This window comes from Pleurodeles waltl, chromosome 6 (genome assembly GCF_031143425.1).
Source record: "Pleurodeles waltl isolate 20211129_DDA chromosome 6, aPleWal1.hap1.20221129, whole genome shotgun sequence".
Taxonomy (NCBI): Eukaryota; Metazoa; Chordata; class Amphibia; order Caudata; family Salamandridae; genus Pleurodeles; species Pleurodeles waltl.
In genome coordinates, this window is record NC_090445.1 from 1,509,794,283 (window position 1) to 1,509,812,792 (window position 18,510).

Here is an 18,510-nt window from a genome sequence, read left to right on the forward strand (position 1 = left end):
CTCTACAAGATCGGTAGCCACTTCGGCTGCACTCTTTGCAGGTGTACCACTACATAGCATCTGTAGAGCAGCAACATGGTCCAGCCAACATACATTTACGAGGCATTACTGTCTCGAGGAAACTAACAACGTCGATACAGCAGTGGGACAGGCAGTGCTGAGGCATCTATTTCGTTAAGGTGAGCCTCTTACACATCCCACCACCACACTCAAGGTATGTTCAATATTGGTTCTTAGTCTAGTTAATATCTAATTTTATATCACAGTGTGTTTTACTCTAATGATGTGCTTCAGATTATTCGCTTTGTTATATTGTGTTAACATGTCCTAGACCTCAAAACAATAACAAAACAGATTGTGTCAAAACTTTCTGCCACGCAGCTTTTCTATTGCTCTTCTATTGAGATATCTATGGTTATATATATATATATATATATATATAGATATATACGAGGATGTACAAAGCTGAACTAATGTGACTCACATCACTTATAAAATCACGATAAAATTACAGTCAATGTAATTCACTAATTAAGAAGACATTACTGCTCGTTATTCTGATTCAAGCATGTGAATCTATGAAAGATCCAATACTGGAGAAGAAAATTAGTTACTTACCTGTAACTGCAGTTCTCCAGTATTGGTATCTTTCATAGATTCACATGCGACCCACCCTCCTCCCCTCAGAGGCTCCCCTATTATACAGATATTAAACTTCACACTCCTACTAGAAAATCTGAGGGAATTCAGCCTCTGTTGGGAGTGTTTGGGAGGGGCTGAATCCTGATTGGTTGATACGGAAGTTTGGGTCTTTTCACAAAACAAAGTAGATAGACTGTAAAATACCCTATGAGGCCTACTGGGGCCTACTGGTTTTACTTTTACTGACTTACTGCTTCATGTATTTAAGTTTACCGTGAGGCTCCCACCTCGACGACGGGGATGATTCAAGCATGTGAATCTATGAAAGATACCAATACTGGAGAACTGCAGTTACAGGTAAGTAACTAATTTTCATACACACACACACACACACACAGTCATAATGCATTTACTTGTGGGCTATTACACCTTCATTTGGGTGGGGAGCAGAGTTGCTCCCTCTGCAGAAGGTGAGATTGTGTATTCATAAGATCTAGTATCCCTTTTAGAGAACTTGTAATATTAACAACTCCATAGGAGTGTCTTTATATTATTTAAGAAATGGGGTCGTTGTGAAGAAGTTCTTCTTTCTCTTTTGTTCCTCTAATTAGTAATGAGCAACATGAGGATTTTTTATAAGGATTATACAGCATTAGAGGTGTCTGTTTCCTAAGTATTTATTGAACTGTCAAACAAGGTAGATGTTTTCTACTTTTTGGCAGATTTGATACATTCAAAATCAGCGCATATCATCTTGGGGACTTTAAGACTTTCCTTGTTTTTGTCTTAGGTTTTATATCAGATTAGCCATCATGGTTGTTGGATTTGCTACAATTTGATGTAAACATCTGTATGGGCTTGATCTGTGAACATTATTCTTCGTTTTCCTGGCTTATGTCAGGCTCTCATGGGTCTTCATTGAGAAGTGTCTCTCAGTAGATTCTATTCATTCTCGCATCATTAACAGCTTTTCTAGTTCATCTGTAGATGAGTCCTATTCATTATAAGATTCACATATTCACCTTGGTTTCCGCCACTTTACCAAGGTGCTCTTTTTTCACATGTGTATATATATATATATATATATATATATATATATATTTTTTTTTTTTTTTTTTTCATTGGTTACTACTTAGGTATTTGTGTATTATATTCATATGTCAGTAAGTATATGTATTAAGAATATCTTGAAGATGTTTTATAATCTCTACCTACTTTTCCTGGGGAAAAGTATATTTATATACCAAATGTTATCCTCACCTCCTTGTTAAAGAGGGCAATTGTATGTTTTTCTGCAAAGGATAAACATTCTATTGTATCTTATAGTGTAGATCTGGAAGGATATACCTTTACCTGTAAGAGGTATTGTTTAATAGCATGCTCTGTGTTCCAAAAGAGTAGTACATGTATTTTCAATCCACATATAAGAACAAATACATTTATATTCATTACCTCATTTAGCAGTACTGTACAACAGACATTGATAGAGTTTTCTTTCTCATATTTTCTTTATCTTTGTGATATCATTGCTGTGGTCCTTTCCACAGTATTGATGAGGTGTTTGTGCATGGGTCCGCATCCCCTTTGAAGAAGGAGTAGTTTAATATTAATTCTGTTAGTTCGCCTCTAACACCAATTGGTCATGTTAACATGTCTTTTCCTTATTTCATGTTTTCGAATGTTCATGAATCCTTATATATGGTTCCTCCTACGGGTCTCAGGTCGTGAAACATGTTAAGGCTCATCTACATTATTATGCTTTTTGCTTTTCTCAAAACCAATTTTGTTCTAGGGATAAATTTATAATGGTATCAATCATGGGTGATAGTACATCCATGTTATTAACGATTTTATGAACTTTCATTCTTGTGGTTCTTTACACAGTTCTTTTACTAACACAGATGTATTTCCTTATAGGTATTCTTATGAATGTATGGTCTATTCCTCTTATACTAGACCAATTTTCTTCTGGTTAGAAATGTTCAATGTTGTTGAGTCACTTCTGACACACAATTGACATATTGACATGGATGAGCTCATTCCCATGCTTTTCAGGTGTTTGAGCTTTTATTTACCTGTGGGTCCTTCCACAGGTTTAGATGTTGTAAAGTATATTGTTACACACCGTAATTATTATGATTGTCCGGTCTTTTTCTCTTGTTCTAGACCGGTTATGTTATTCTTCAAGACGTTTTTGAGGGCCTCAGTTCACAGTCCCTCCTCTGGGCTACTATGACTTTGGTATCTGATTCTATAGTAAAGAATCTGTGGCTAGATGCTTTTATCATATGAACAAGTTACTTGCCTTTGGTAATGCATTGTCTGGTAGAGACACAATCTATTCACAGGTTCCTTAATTCCTTAACAGATTCCCACCCTCCCCGCTCTGTGAACTGAGTCCTCTTTGGTCTCTGAAGATTCTGTAATGGAAGTCAACACCTAGAATTAAGAACCTGGTGATTAATTGACACAAAGTCTTTTGTTCAAAGCACACTGTTTCGCTAGGCAGTTTCTATGTGTGGCTCCACATTTTGAGCACGAAAAATAGTTATGTAAGAAACTGATGTTGACAAGGGGGTTAATGGACTCCGCTGACGTCACATCCAGTGGACAACATCGATACGGAGTTGTGCAACGCCCGCTACTGATGAACAGATGTACTACTGAAAAACGTTTCCAGATCCAGGCTCGTGCCTGGAAAGATTCTAAAGTAAGGAACCTGCATTTAGATCCTGTCTCTCCTAGATAATTCATTACTGAAGGTAAGTAACTTATCATACTTTCATCCAGCGCACCACAGTAATCCACCCTCCTGTGCTGCACCGCGTGAAGAGGGGGAATGCAACAAATTTAACATTATACAGTGCATTCCTGCCCTTTTCTTGCTCTGGTGCACAATGTGCTGCCTTCATCCAGTGCGGTTACAATTGCATCATGGTTCAAGGGTGCCTGCATTGTAGGCAGAATTGGTTTTGTTCAGGAGACAGACCATTGTGCACAAAAACAATCCTCTGGGGCATTTTCCTCTTTCTTTGTGTGCCGGAGAGTGCAGCACACATAGAAAGCTTTAAAAACGAGGAGAAATAAAGATACTTCTCCTTGTTATGCCTCCCATGGGGAGGCAAAGCATTTTGATGCATTTCCAGGTCTACCATTTATAGTAAATTTGGGAATTGTGCTACAATCCATGGGTGGATTCATGGAAACACCCACTCCCCACCCATGGAACACCTCCCTGTGGCAGAGTAACACAAGGCAGTGATTTAACATGCCTTACGTTACTCTAGATTTATCAAGCCATGCAGGGCTACGCAAGGTGGCCTTGCATGGCTTGGTAAATTTCCCTTACCTTTTATATCGTCCTTCTGCCACCTTGTGTGGTGCAATAGTGGTGCAAAACCTTGATCAATCTGGCCCTGAGTGTATACCTGATCTGTTGATAAATGAAGCTTTCAGTTTATCTCAGTCTGCGCTTTTGTTTCCTAGAACAGTTATAGAACTTATAAACTGTTGAATACACGTGTTGCCAGTTATCCACCACCTCCTAAATCGCATCACATGCCCTACTGGCAAGGTAATTGAACTATATTTCTGATGGATATTTCTAACTGCAGCTTCCCCACCTCTAGAATATTCCTGAGGCACCACACTGGATCATGTTTTTCTTTTTAGCAGTGCTACAGTGCATCGGCTTCATACCACCCACTGGAAGTGACAGAGCAGAGCTGACTCTAAACAGCTTCCAAGTGCATTAATGTCAGTTCTTTTCAATTTGTACAACAATTACAGACCTGGAGCTCTGCTCCCATCTTGGTCAGCATACAGATGGCTCCCCAAGAATCCAGTGTGCACAGGAATGATGAACCTCCTAAAACTAAAGGCTTTAAAGTATGCTGCGAATGCAGAAAACAAACATCAGTCATGAAGTTGCATGAGGTGTGTCTTTGGTGTTTGGGCTTGAGGCACAAATCTAAGTTGTTTGGGGAGTGCACACTCATGCACAAAGCTGATCTGGGACAGGAAAGCCAAGCTGTATATCGCCGAACACAAGGCGAAGTCACAAGCCTTGTTTAAATCCTGCTCCAAGGGTTCAGACCTCCTCTGAATCCCAAGGTCATTTCCGTGAGTAGTCGTCCTCATAGTAAAAGTACTCTGGTAAGTCGAAGTCAATACAAAAACACAAGAAGACAAAGTGGGACTTGAACCCATCCCACTACTCTCTGTCTAAAGAGATGAAAAGGGTGTCACTGTGTCATTCTTTCTCCCTCCAGATCTCCAGTTGCGGAACCGATCCCTGAGATGATACCAGTATGCCCCAAATCCCTGGGCCATCGGCAATGCTGCTACAGGTTGTGGCCTCTAAGGAGACCATGCTGCATACTTTGGCACTTCGGTGGCTCTCTGTAGCATGTCTCCGAGCTCCAAGCATCCCCACATGAATGTGGATTTGTCCTCTGTGCCATCTGAAACGTGACAGGCTCCATTACCTCCACGACCTGCGTCTGTTCCTCTTTGACTCTGATGTCCACCCCAAATCGGCTTTAACTCAAACCCAACCAAGGTAACGCTCTGATTCCTCTACAGCTCATCCAGTTCCCACACCACCTGACCCGGATTCCATGCTTTCACTACCTAAGGGGCACCTTCGGAGGCTCCATTGTCTTTTTGGCTCCAACTCTGACAAGAGCTTGCCGCCACTCTGGAAGAAAGATTGTGGGGGGTGGGAATGATTTACCCTCCCCATTATGATGATGTCTGATTTTACATGGACTGACGGGAGACCAGTTGGCAGAATAGGTCCTGAACCTACAAGTGATCTCTGTTGAAATCAAGACAAATGTTTTTACAGACATTTTGCAACCTTAGTCGGATTCATCTGAGCCCTTGCTTCCGTTCATTGAAGCACGTTCTGACACCTTAGTAGGCATTTCATCTAAGCACACAAGGAATAGGCAGTTGTCTGGATGCCACAGAGTGGCACTTAGCACCCCTAATTTTCTTACAAAACATCCTATTCCAAAAAGTCTGGTGTTCCAGATTTCCACCAGCAATGTGAACCACTGTTCATACCCAATGACCCCCCCCCTACAGACAAGGAGTCAAAGAAGATAGAGGGATTCGGAAAAAAAAATGCTCCCTTTGGCTAGCCTAGCCGAGCATTGCAGTCAGTCACTGCTGTTTGTTTATTGTGGCAGAACACGCATGACCTCTGGGACATGGCCAGTGAGATCTTGATGATGATTCTTGAAGCGCTTAAGGATCCGTGGATCAAACCATTTAAGATGGTTAGAATGTGACCAAATACATGATAAGTGCTTTACTTCATATTACGGATCATCTGGGTTGGGTGGCAGGAAGCAGTGTGGTGCTCTGTCTCCATACAATGATATGTTCCAGAGGTTTTCAGGAGACATCTTGCTTATGGATACGCCCATAGATGGCTTGCACGTATTTGGCTAGAGAGCTGATTCTGTCTTGGAATGTTTCAAGGAGAGTGGAGCCATGGTGTGTATATTCAACTCTACTCAGAGTCAGGGTGCTGCATGGCACCACCTAGTGGTGTGCAAGAGCACTGATAAGAACATTTCCAGATGCAGTCTGTCACCCGAGGCATATTCTACAGGTAAAAGCTAGAGGTCTGACATTGGGTGAGAAAGCACCAATAACTACATTTTAAATATTAATTCTACCGCTGTGGGGGAGGGTTCAATGTAGGCTGAGGACTGCAAGCCTCCACGTGTTCTTTTATTCATTTCTCACATCCCACCTTCTGTTCATGCTCAGGACCAGTTGATTTATAGCTCTAATTATGTGCAACAGTGGTCAATAAAATATAACAGTGCTTGTTTTGAATTCATTTTTTATCAGCCCTTATAACACCTTGTACCTGGAGTTGCAGTGTCCTGTCGTGGCCCCTGCTCTTGTCGTTACTTCTGACAATGGGAAACACAACATCAACTTTGGGGAAGTTGCAACAGGTATTTAATGCTTTTAAAAAACCTCTTGAGTTGTCTTGATTCCTAAAACAATGAGGATTTTACCTTGGCAAATTTCATTGATTTTCATTGTCCACTGAGGATCGGTAACACTATTTTTCCCTTTTTCATAAATGATTTCTATTCTATTCCTTAACTTATGTTACTTTTGTGGTGTCTTCACCCATGGATGACTGCCAAGGTGTCCCTTGACCATAAATGTCCACTATAGACCCTTGACAAATGGTGACTGCTCAGTTGTTCCCATATCAGAGACAAATACCATGATGTCTCATGATCATAAGGCATTACCATGTTGTTCTTTGACTAATGCTGACTGCCTGTGATTACTTTTTGGATGTATGACAAGGTGGGGTGTCCCTACACTTAGTTGTTTACCATGGGGTCCTCCTGCCCTGCAGTTCCTTGTCCCTGGGTGACTGTCAGGTGACCATTCTACATAGCTGGCTTCTCCATTTAGGTTAGGGATGTTTTATATTCTCCATGGATCTCTGCCATAGTGCCACTGAACCACAGAGAGTTGTCATGAGTTCTTTCTCCATGAAAGGCTGCAACCATGTCCTTTACGCTAGGTAAATACTATGTTTACTCTTTTCCATAGGTGGCTGTCAAGGAATCTCTTAACCCATGTGTTTTTGCCATTGTGGCCCTTTAATCTTAGAGGTGATAGTGCTGCGCCTTACAAATGCTATGATCGATTGACTGTGTCCCTTGACCATGAATGGTAGTCATACAATCCATTCTCCAGCAATGTTTGCCATGCTGCTTTTAAGCATGGATGTCTGTTGTGATGTTCAATTCTTTTTGGTTGGCTGGGTAGGTCGAGTCCCTTAAACATGGCAGGCACCCATGATGTCCTCTGACCATATATGACTGTTCTGATGTCAGTGGATTCTGGATCACAGCCATGATATTCTCTCGTATGGGATTTCCATGTATAGTCATAAGCACTGAATAGTTCTGCGCGCCTGCGGGGACCCCGGAGCACTGTTGTGAAGTATAATCTTAAGTGCAATTATCAGCCCTTTGAAAAAAAAGGTCTGTGAAAAACACTTAAGAATAACAATGTGCAGCCTATGTGAACAGCTACACAGGCCAAATTGTTAAAAGAAAAAACAGTTGTAGTGTAAATTCACGTTTAAACATCTATTTATTCTATAAATATATTAACAAATACTTTCTCATATTTTATTTACACCTCTCATGAGAATAAAACAATGCAGGGCAGTGTAGCCCACAGGCTGCCATTATACAGAATGAAAATAGAGCTGTGCGTTTAAGAAAGTAAAGTCTTCCTGTTTCCCATCATGCACAGCAAAAGGCAGTTGCCTCAGTTCTTTTTTCCGGCTCCTTTCTGACAGGACCCTGAAGCATTGAGCTCTACCTCACAAAATCTTTTTGTGACAGAAATTCATTAAAAATCTTTTGAATTTCAATTTCACTCGACGTTTTTAACATTGAGTGATCATTTCCTACTTTTTTCTGTTAAATTCTGACAGAATTTTGAGGTTTTTCTACTTCAGAAATGCCTTCACTTTTTGACAAATGCCCTTCTTGTGGCAGAAAAAAGGCCAAAACAGATCCACATCGGGTCTGTATAATTTGCCTTCCATCCAGCCACAAACCGGAGTCGTCTGACATCTGCAAAACTTTCTCCAGAAGGACTCTTCGTGACAGGGAGAAAATCCGACTCCAGGCGAAAGAGGACAGGAGAAAAAGTGGTAATTCTACCACAGAGCGAGGAGAAGGTCAGTCTTCTACCAGGGCTCACCCTGTTTCCTCTATTACTCCGACCAGACCTGCTCAAAAACGGCACAGGTCTCCGACAACGTCGAGGGCGTCGACGTCGAGACAGGGAACGGGCCAACATGCTCGCCGTCGTGGAGTGGTTCACCGGCGAGAAAGAGACATTGTTCGCCGTCGACAGCTATTTCGCCGTCGAGACGCCGTGGACACTCGCCGTCGAGATCTGGGTCGCGTCGACACGGCGAGGGTGATCAACGTCGAGGGAGAGTGCTCGACGTCGGAGGCATTCACCGTCACCACAGCGACATCGAGGGTCGTCGTCGGGAGGTTCTCAACGGCGAGAAGAATCGACGTCGAGGGGCACTCGCCGTCACCGTACTTCGACGTCGAGGAGTGTGTTGACGTCGAGACGACAATCAAAAAGGCCTAGAAGGGTTTATACAACGTTAGAATCCTCGGCCTCACTCATCCTGCTTCCAGCGTCTCCACAACTCTCTCCTCGACAATCGCCGTTGCCGCAGACGCCGGTAACACCTACGGCTCCTCTTCCGGCTCCTCCTTCAGAGTCTGTTTTGAGGACTCCAACGCGATCTGTAAGACGTTCTGGACATTCCTCTAGACGCTCATCTTCCTCTCGGCACCACCGTCATGAATCACAGAGATCTCAACATTCACATCACAGGCGTTCTTCTTCGTCTACACGGGACTACTCTCCAACCCTATTGGACTCACCGTCCCCGAGAGTGTCCCCCATAGATGATGTGAATACGTTCCAGGAGGTCTTAGTACGAGGTGCGACCAAACTGAACATCCCGCTGGCGGTACCTGCCCCATCAACGTCAGTAATCTTCGAGACCTTACATCATAGGACATCTTCCAGACCTTTGCTTCCACTGGTCCCAGGTCTCCTTGAACCAGCAATGGATATTTTCCTTGCACCGGCCGCAACGAAGTCTGCTCCCTCCAGACTTATTAAAAAATGTCGTCCACCAGAAGAAGATCCTCTATTCTTGAGGTCGGACCCAGTACCGGATTCTGTGGTCATAGTAGCGGCAAAGAAATTGCATTCAACATCACCGTCTTCCTCTTCACCTCCAGATAAAGAGAGCAGAAAGATAGATGCTGCAGGACGAAAAGTATGTTCTACTGCAGCCATCACGATGAAAGCAGCCAGCGCTACTGCGTTATTAGGGCGATACGATCGGGCCCTCTGGGACTCTATAATGCAGTTTGCGGAACATCTTCCTAAGGACAAAAGGGAAGATTTCCTGGAGGTCGTGGGTGAGGGAGCCATGGTTTCTAACCAAGTTATAAGTGCTGCAGCTGACTCTTCGGTGCTATCCGCACACAATTATGCTCACGGAATAGCACTCAGAAGGCATGCATGGTTGAGACTTACATCACTCAAACCGGAAGCACAACAGAGAATACAAAATTTACCTTTCTCGGGCTCCACCTTGTTCGGTTCTCATGCCGATGACGAGATGGCTAGAATGAAGGCTGAACTAGATACCCTGAAAGCGGTAGGCATGGAAAGACCGAAAGAACAACGAAAGGTATTCCGGCCATATCAACGATGACTTTTCACCCACCGGTATCAGTCACCACACTGGATGTCTTCGCGCCCCCAGCAGCAGCAACAACAGCAGCATCAAAGGGGTTTCTCCACACAGCGAAGGTCGTCAAGGGGTCGTTCAACACCCCAAACTCAGACAACTCGACAGGCTCCCACGTCTAAGCCCTGAATCTTTGCTTCCCCCTCCTCCGTTATCCACTCCGGTAGGGGGAAGTATCTCAAATCATCTGGACGAGTGGCTACGCATCACATCAGACGCCTGGGTATTGAATATTGTGAGACATGGTTACGCTCTCAGATTCACCAGTTCTCCACCATCTGTTCCACCCAAGACAGCCAACCGCCACCTCGAAGCTCTTCAGTTAGAAGTCACTATCCTATTGCAAAAAAGAGCCATAGAACCCGTCCCGATCAGCCAGCAAGGGAAGGGGATTTATTCGAGATATTTCCTTGTACCGAAAAAAAGACAAACAAGAGTTTCGTCCCATTTTAGAACTAAGGACAGCAAACAAGTGGATTCGCAAAGAGAAATTCAGGATGCTATCCTTGCACCAAATTTACCCACATCTACGTCAGGGCGACTGGCTCTGTGCAATAGACCTTTGCAACGCTTACTTTCATATTCCGGTGACCAAGAAACATCGAAAATTCCTAAGGTTCACCGCCGGAAAACGTCATTACCAATTTGCGGTTCTACCTTTCGGCCTCAAATCAGCGCCGAGAACTTTTTCCAAATGCATGGCGGTGGTAGCCGCCCACTTGAGGAAACAGCGAATATTTGTCTACCCCTATATAGACGATTGGCTCATAAAGGCCTCCAGTTATCTCGAGGCGCAACAACATTTCAAATGGACTCTACAGCTGTTGCAGAAGCTCGGTCTTCAACTCAATCTCCTGAAATCCACAGCAACGCCTGTTCAGAGGTTGCATTACTTAGGGGCCATTATAGATACCAAGCTAGGAAAGGTATTTCCTTCGGAGGAACGACGATTATCGATTCTCCAAAAGTGCAAACAACTGCAGGAAAGTCCTCAGGCCACTGCAAGACTAATAGCTTCTCTACTGGGCTCGATGGCGTCTTGTATCCATCTTGTTCCCAATGCTCGCCTCCATATGAGACCATTACAGGAAAACCTGGAGGATCAGTGGTGTCAACTGAGTGACGATTGGGAGAACAAAGTCCTTCTTTCTCCTCACGCCCTACAATCCCTCAAGTGGTGGTGTTTACCCAGCAATTTCTTGGTGGGGATTCCGTTCCAACAACAGCCTCCAGCTCAAACTATCGTAACAGATGCGTCACTGCTCGGATGGGGGGCGCACATGGAACATCTTCGAGTCCAAGGCGAGTGGTCACAGAGAGAGAGAGTCTCTATCACATCAACCTGCTGGAACTTCGCGCAGTCCACCTTGCGCTCAAAGCCTTCCTTCCCTCTCTGAGAACAGAAACTCTCCTTCTCCAGACAGACAACGTGGCCACTATGTACTACGTGAACAAACAAGGAGGCACCAGGTCCAGAATTTTATCCAGAGAGGCTCAGACAATCTGGCATTGGCTTCTAGCCAGGAACCTGTCACTAGTGGCAACTCACCTGCCCGGCATCCAGAATGTTCAAGCGGATGCCCTCAGTCGGGTAATGGACGAGAACCACGAATGGGTGCTACACGACGACGTCGTTCATTCCATTTTCGCACTATGGGGTACCCCCTCTATTATCCTATTCGCAACCCCAGAAAACAAAAAATACCAAATATTTGCCTCCAGATATTACCATCCAGGGACACTGGGGAATGCCCTGTGGATAAGCTGGTCAGGAGCATTTCTTTACGCCTTTCCACCGCTTCCCCTGATTCCGGCGGTCCTCCAGAAGCTGTCCAATGCTCAGACCAAAATGATCCTAATTGCTCCGGAGTGGCCACGCCAGTGGTGGTTCCCAGACCTTCATCACCGGTCACTCAAACCACACATCAGGCTACCTTATCGTCCGGACCTGCTCACAAAGTTCAGAGGGCAGATATCTCATCCCAACCTCTCATCGTTGAGTTTGGCAGCATGGCTCCTGAGCTAGTGCAATATGGACACTTGAACCTACCTCAGGACTGTATGGAAATTCTGAAAGAAGCAAAGCGCCCTTCCACAAGATCAGCTTATGCAAGCAAGTGGAAGAGATTCTGCATCTGGTGCTTAGACAACAACATTGACCCGGTTTCCTGTGGAGAGCAATCTATCCTGCCATACTTGTTAAGTTTGGCAAAATCGGGCTTACAACTGTCATCAATAAAAGTTCACTTGGCGGCTGTAACGGCATACAGAAAGAGTCCTTCACAAACTTCCTTTTTTCGGATTCCGATTATTAAGGACTTCCTGGAAGGTTTAAAAAAGGTTTTTCCCCCCATTAGAAAGCCTTCTCCTCCATGGGAACTGAATGTTGTCTTATCATGTCTGATGCTGCCTCCATTCTAGCCGATACATAAGGCATCGCTGCAACATCTCACATGGAAAGCTGCTTTTCTGGTGGCAATCACTTCAGCGCGTAGGGTTAGCGAAATCCAGGCCCTTTGCGCTCAAGAACCCTACACGGTTTTTCATCCTGCGAAAGTGGTAATGAGAACTCATCCAAAAATTTTACCTAAGGTAGTCTCCGACTTCCATGTGAACCAAACAATTTCATTACCGACTTTCTTTCAAAATCCAACTACTCCTGCTGAGAGAACTCTGCACTCTCTGGATGTAAAGAGAGTCTTGAAATTTTACTTGGACAGGACAAAAAGCTTACAGAAATCACAACAGCTTTTTATTAACTATGGCCCAGTTAGAACAGGGTTGGGCATGTCTAAACAATCTTTACCCCGGTGGATTGTTTCATGTATAATGTTATGTTATCAGTTAGCAAACAAATCCCTTGGTGGTAGGCCAAAAGCCCACTCTACTAGAGGGAAGGCAGCTACTGCAGCCTTGATGAGAAATGTCCCTTTGGCAGAAATATGCAAGGCTGCCACTTGGAAGTCGGTCCATACCTTTACTAAGCATTACTGCCTTGACACAGACGCTAGGGCAGATGCGCAGGTTAGACAGGCCTTGCTCAAGAATTTATTTGCATGATTCATGTTTTCTCAGTATTCTTCTGTCTACTCCACCGCTGTTATGGGGATGGGCTTGCTACTCTATTCAGTGCTTACAGGGAGTGCAGAATTATTAGGCAAATGAGTATTTTGACCACATCATCCTCTTTATGCATGTTGTCTTACTCCAAGCTGTATAGGCTCGAAAGCCTACTACCAATTAAGCATATTAGGTGATGTGCATCTCTGTAATGAGAAGGGGTGTGGTCTAATGACATCAACACCCTATATCAGGTGTGCATAATTATTAGGCAACTTCCTTTCCTTTGGCAAAATGGGTCAAAAGAAGGACTTGACAGGCTCAGAAAAGTCAAAAATAGTGAGATATCTTGCAGAGGGATGCAGCACTCTTAAAATTGCAAAGCTTCTGAAGCGTGATCATCGAACAATCAAGCGTTTCATTCAAAATAGTCAACAGGGTCGCAAGAAGCGTGTGGAAAAACCAAGGCGCAAAATAACTGCCCATGAACTGAGAAAAGTCAAGCGTGCAGCTGCCACGATGCCACTTGCCACCAGTTTGGCCATATTTCAGAGCTGCAACATCACTGGAGTGCCCAAAAGCACAAGGTGTGCAATACTCAGAGACATGGCCAAGGTAAGAAAGGCTGAAAGACGACCACCACTGAACAAGACACACAAGCAGAAACGTCAAGACTGGGCCAAGAAATATCTCAAGACTGATTTTTCTAAGGTTTTATGGACTGATGAAATGAGAGTGAGTCTTGATGGGCCAGATGGATGGGCCCGTGGCTGGATTGGTAAAGGGCAGAGAGCTCCAGTCCGACTCAGACGCCAGCAAGGTGGAGGTGGAGTACTGGTTTGGGCTGGTATCATCAGATGAGCTTGTGGGGCCTTTTCGGGTTGAGGATGGAGTCAAGCTCAACTCCCAGTCCTACTGCCAGTTCCTGGAAGACACCTTCTTCAAGCAGTGGTACAGGAAGAAGTCTGCATCCTTCAAGAAAAACATGATTTTCATGCAGGACAATGCTCCATCACACGCGTCCAAGTACTCCACAGCGTGGCTGGCAAGAAAGGGTATAAAAGAAGGAAATCTAATGACATGGCCTCCTTGTTCACCTGATCTGAACCCCATTGAGAACCTGTGGTCCATCATCAAATGTGAGATTTACAAGGAGGGAAAACAGTACACCTCTCTGAACAGTGTCTGGGAGGCTGTGGTTGCTGCTGCACGCAATGTTGATGGTGAACAGATCAAAACACTGACAGAATCCATGGATGGCAGGCTTTTGAGTGTCCTTGCAAAGAAAGGTGGCTATATTGGTCACTGATTTGTTTTTGAATGTCAGAAATGTATATTTGTGAATGTTGAGATGTTATATTGGTTTCACTGGTAATAATAAATAATTGAAATGGGTATATATTTTTTTTTGTTAAGTTGCCTAATAATTATGCCAGTGATAGTCACCTGCACACACAGATATCCCCCTAACATAGCTAAAACTAAAAACAAACTAAAAACTACTTCCAAAAATATTCAGCTTTGATATTAATGAGTTTTTTGGGTTCATTGAGAACATGGTTATTGTTCAATAATAAAATTAATCCTCAAAAATACAACTTGCCTAATAATTCTGCACTCCCTGTATGACTATACATGGAAATCCCCTACGAGAGAAGGAATGGTTTCTTACCTGTAACTCCAGTTCTCTCGTAGGGGTATTTCCATGATAGTCATAAGCAACCCTCCCTCCTCCCCGGTGGAGTTGACATAGAACATGAATATTATCGAGGTTGGTACTCCAACAAATGTTTTGTTTCTTCATGTCAGGTTACAAGCCTCCAAAAAAGAACTGAGGCAACTGCCTTTTGCTGTGCAGGATGGGAAACAGGAAGACTTTACTTTCTTAAAGGCACAGCTCTATTTTCATTCTGTATAATGGCAGCCTATGGGCTACACTGCCCTGCATTGTTTTATTCTCATGAGAGGTGTAAATAAAATATGAGAATGTATTTGTTAATATATTTATAGAATAAATAGATGTTTAAACGTGAATTTACACTACAACTGTTTTTTCTTTTAACAATTTGGCCTGTGTAGCTGTTCACATAGGCTGCACATTGTTATTCTTAAGTGTTTTTCACAGACCTTTTTTTTCAAAGGGCTGATAATTGCACTTAAGAATATACTTCACAACAGTGCTCCGGGGTCCCCGCAGGCGTGCTGAACTATTCAGTGCTTATGACTATCATGGAAATACCCCTACGAGAGAACTGGAGTTACAGGTAAGAAACCATTCCTTCTTTCTCATGGGTGTCCTCACTAGTGTCTCACTAGACCGTGGGATGCCATGGTTTCCCTTGGCCATGGGTGATTACTAGGATGTCTATCTCATGTGTTGCTGCCATGGCTGACTGTGAATGGTCCCATGGTGTTCTTTGACAATGTTTGACTTCCAGACAATCCTTTGCTGTGGTGTTTCATGACCAAGCATGATCGTCATGTTGTTCTGCAGTCAGAATAACCACAGTTGTTTCTCTTAATCATGGAAAGCTGCAGTGGTATACCTTATCTGTAGAGGACGGTCATGGCGTCACTTAACCATGAACATCTTCTGCGAAGTTCCTTGACTGCCATGGTTGGTTGGGAAGTGAAAAGAACACTTGAAGCGACATGAGGAAAACTGAACTGTATTGGGTCACTTCTGTTGGATTAGGATATTTGAAAGGGCAAAGCGAGATATTTGAGGTGTCTGTCCTTGCTGGAGGTAAGATGCACATTTGATAAGTATGAGGTTTTCCAAAAATGTGCCTATCACTTTTAATTTTTCTGCATAAAACAACGATGCAACTGCCACATATTCATTTTAGTGGATCTTCTGGGAATTATTTCTTTATAAGTCTGAGTGTATTATGGTTTGTATTACTTCTAGCAATATGTTACCTACAGCTACGACCTGTATTTTTGCTTTTGTGGCTTGGCCAGCATGTGTAGCCTATTTAATTTCCCATTCTCTTTGGAGTTTTGTCACTTTTTCTTTCAACAATCCTCTCTCACTGATAGATCTTGGATCTTTGAGCTTTTTGCTTGCTTATCTCGCCCTCACGTTTTGTAGAGCTCCTAATAATAATAGTATCTAAATTGTTGTTCAATTTCTCTTCCTCCCATGATTTTCCCACCTTTTTAGGTATGGTGCTAGCCATGTTCTTTTGATTATTTTTTTAAAACATTATGGGGGTCATTCTGACCCTGGCGGTAAAATCCGCCAGGGCCAACGACCGCGGGAGCACCGCCAACAGGCTGGCGGTGCTCCCTTGGGCATTCTGGCGCCGCGGTCAGAAACGGAAAACCGGCGGTGTACCGCCGGTTTTCCACTGCCCTGGGGAATCCTCCAGCCATGGGGATTCCGACCCCCATACCGCCATCCTGTTCCTGGCGGTTTTGGCCGCCAGGAAGAGAATGGCGGTATGGGGTGTCGTGGGGCCCCTGGGGGCCCCTGCAGTGCCCATGCCAATGGCATGGGCACTGCAGGGGCCCCCGTAACAGGGCCCCACAAAGATTTTCAGTGTCTGCCATGCAGACACGGAAAATCGCGACGGGTGCAACTGCACCCATCGCACCCCTTCCACTCCGCCGGCTCCATTCGGAGCCGGCATCCTCATGGAAGGGTGTTTCCCGCTGGGCTGGCGGGCGGCCTTCTGGCGGTCGTCCGCCAGCCCAGCGGGAAACCCAGAATACCTGCGGCGGTCTATTGACCGCGCAGTGGTATTCTGGCGGGCCCAGCCAGGCCGCCGGCTACCGCCGCCGGCCGGGGTCAGAATGACCCCCAATGTGCTTATACTTAGGGGCTATCAGCCAGCCTTCATACATTGGTCTTTTATTATGTCATTCACATTTGATTCTGCTAACACTAAAGCCTACAACATAGGTGAATGAATCATCTCACTTCATCCATTGGGTAACTTCTCTGTGAGTGACAGCATTCTTCCCTTTCAGTAGGAGCACATCCACACACAAAGTAGTTTGCTTGAGTACTATGAACTACTATGGCAAAGTATGCTTTTTCAGACCATTTCTTTTGCTTTTAGCCAATTTCTTTTTTTAGATTGCTGAGGTCCCAGCAGCTTCAACAACAAAATTTTGCAAAATACATGACAAAACAAAAAATATAAGCATGTACTGAAAACAGCTGTCAAGCTGGTGACCAACATCAATCCTGATTGTTAAAGAGCAATCAGTGAATGTGACTTTCTCTCTGTACCTTTTTTATAGACAGACTATGCTCTCTCCTACCTTGTCCTTGTATTCATACACATTTTTGTTTATCATTTGTTTCAGGGCAGAGGGTGCTAAAAAAGGTTGCTGTGCAAAACATCTTCCATGAGTCTCTGGATGTATCCTTTACATGTCCATCAAACAAGCTCTGTTGATTTTCTTTTGTATCACAGCTATTAATGTTTTTACCCATTTATCAGTTTTGTGTTTCCCATTGTTTAGGCAAAATACAAATACCCTCTGCCCTGGGGGTTGTGCCACTAGAAAGTTTAGCAATTGAATGGAACAGTTTTGTGTTTGATCAAAAATACAAAATAATATGATGAAATTGAAATGTGTTCAGTTTGAAGAAGTTAATGTCTCAAGTTTAAGTTTCATATGCAGTGACAGACTTCAGGTTGACTACTAAATGGGTGCATGCTGGAAAATCATTTATCCTGCTTTGGCTATCCAGGTTACAGGGTGCACATCATGTTTTCTGTTTTTTATAAGCCATTTTATCTGGCTTCTTTAATAGTTCAGCATACAAGGTTTGCAAAGATCCCCACAGTGTCTTTTATGGCACTGATGATGGTTGTTATTAAGTTTCAAAAATATGCTGCCGTAATGAAGAAGAATCATCCTCAAGACAATGATCTGCATTATGGTGATACTTGTAAGAGATGGGTGTTTCTAATATAGATGTCTGGCTGCAGATTCCTTACCTTTTGAATATTCTCAAAGCATCAGACTTGATCCTGAAAATTTTCAGCAGTACCTCTGTGCGCCGGTAGGTAGTGCTATGCAGCTCCACACTGACACTGTTCTGCTGCAGAAATTACATGCAGGGCCTACGTAGGCGCCTCTCCCTTTCTTTCTACCCCACCAAAGGTGGATACGGAACTAGCTCTTGTCTCTTTGAAACCCTTACTTCATTAAACAATTTTCAATTTGCAAGGAAAATGTTGCCTCCCAAAGATCAGATGTTCCTGTATTGCCTGGGGTCGAGACACAACTCTTAAGGCCTGCAGTGACTGCACGTCAATGAACTTGAACACTATACAAGAGAGCAAGGTGAAACTCTACAACACCAAACACCGGAAGACACCATGATGGGACTGGTCCAAGTCAAAAGTGCAGTCCTTTTCCAGATGCAGACGTCAAAAAAGTTGTTCCAGAGGTCTGTTTTCATCTCGGTCAAAGACGTTGGGTGAGCT

At 43.8% G+C, this 18,510-nt stretch overlaps 1 protein-coding gene across 2 annotated transcripts in view; it reads left to right on the top strand.

Moving 5' to 3' along the window:
- CFAP74 (cilia and flagella associated protein 74) overlaps positions 1 to 18,510 on the top strand; it is a 978,701-nt gene that overhangs the window by 616,315 nt on the left and 343,876 nt on the right. For both annotated transcript variants that reach the window (XM_069241006.1, XM_069241005.1), the window contains exons 31-32: positions 6,511 to 6,620; positions 17,378 to 17,433. In XM_069241006.1, the coding sequence (XP_069097107.1) occupies positions 6,511 to 6,620; positions 17,378 to 17,433 (166 nt within the window). The remainder of the gene's footprint in view (positions 1 to 6,510; positions 6,621 to 17,377; positions 17,434 to 18,510) is intronic.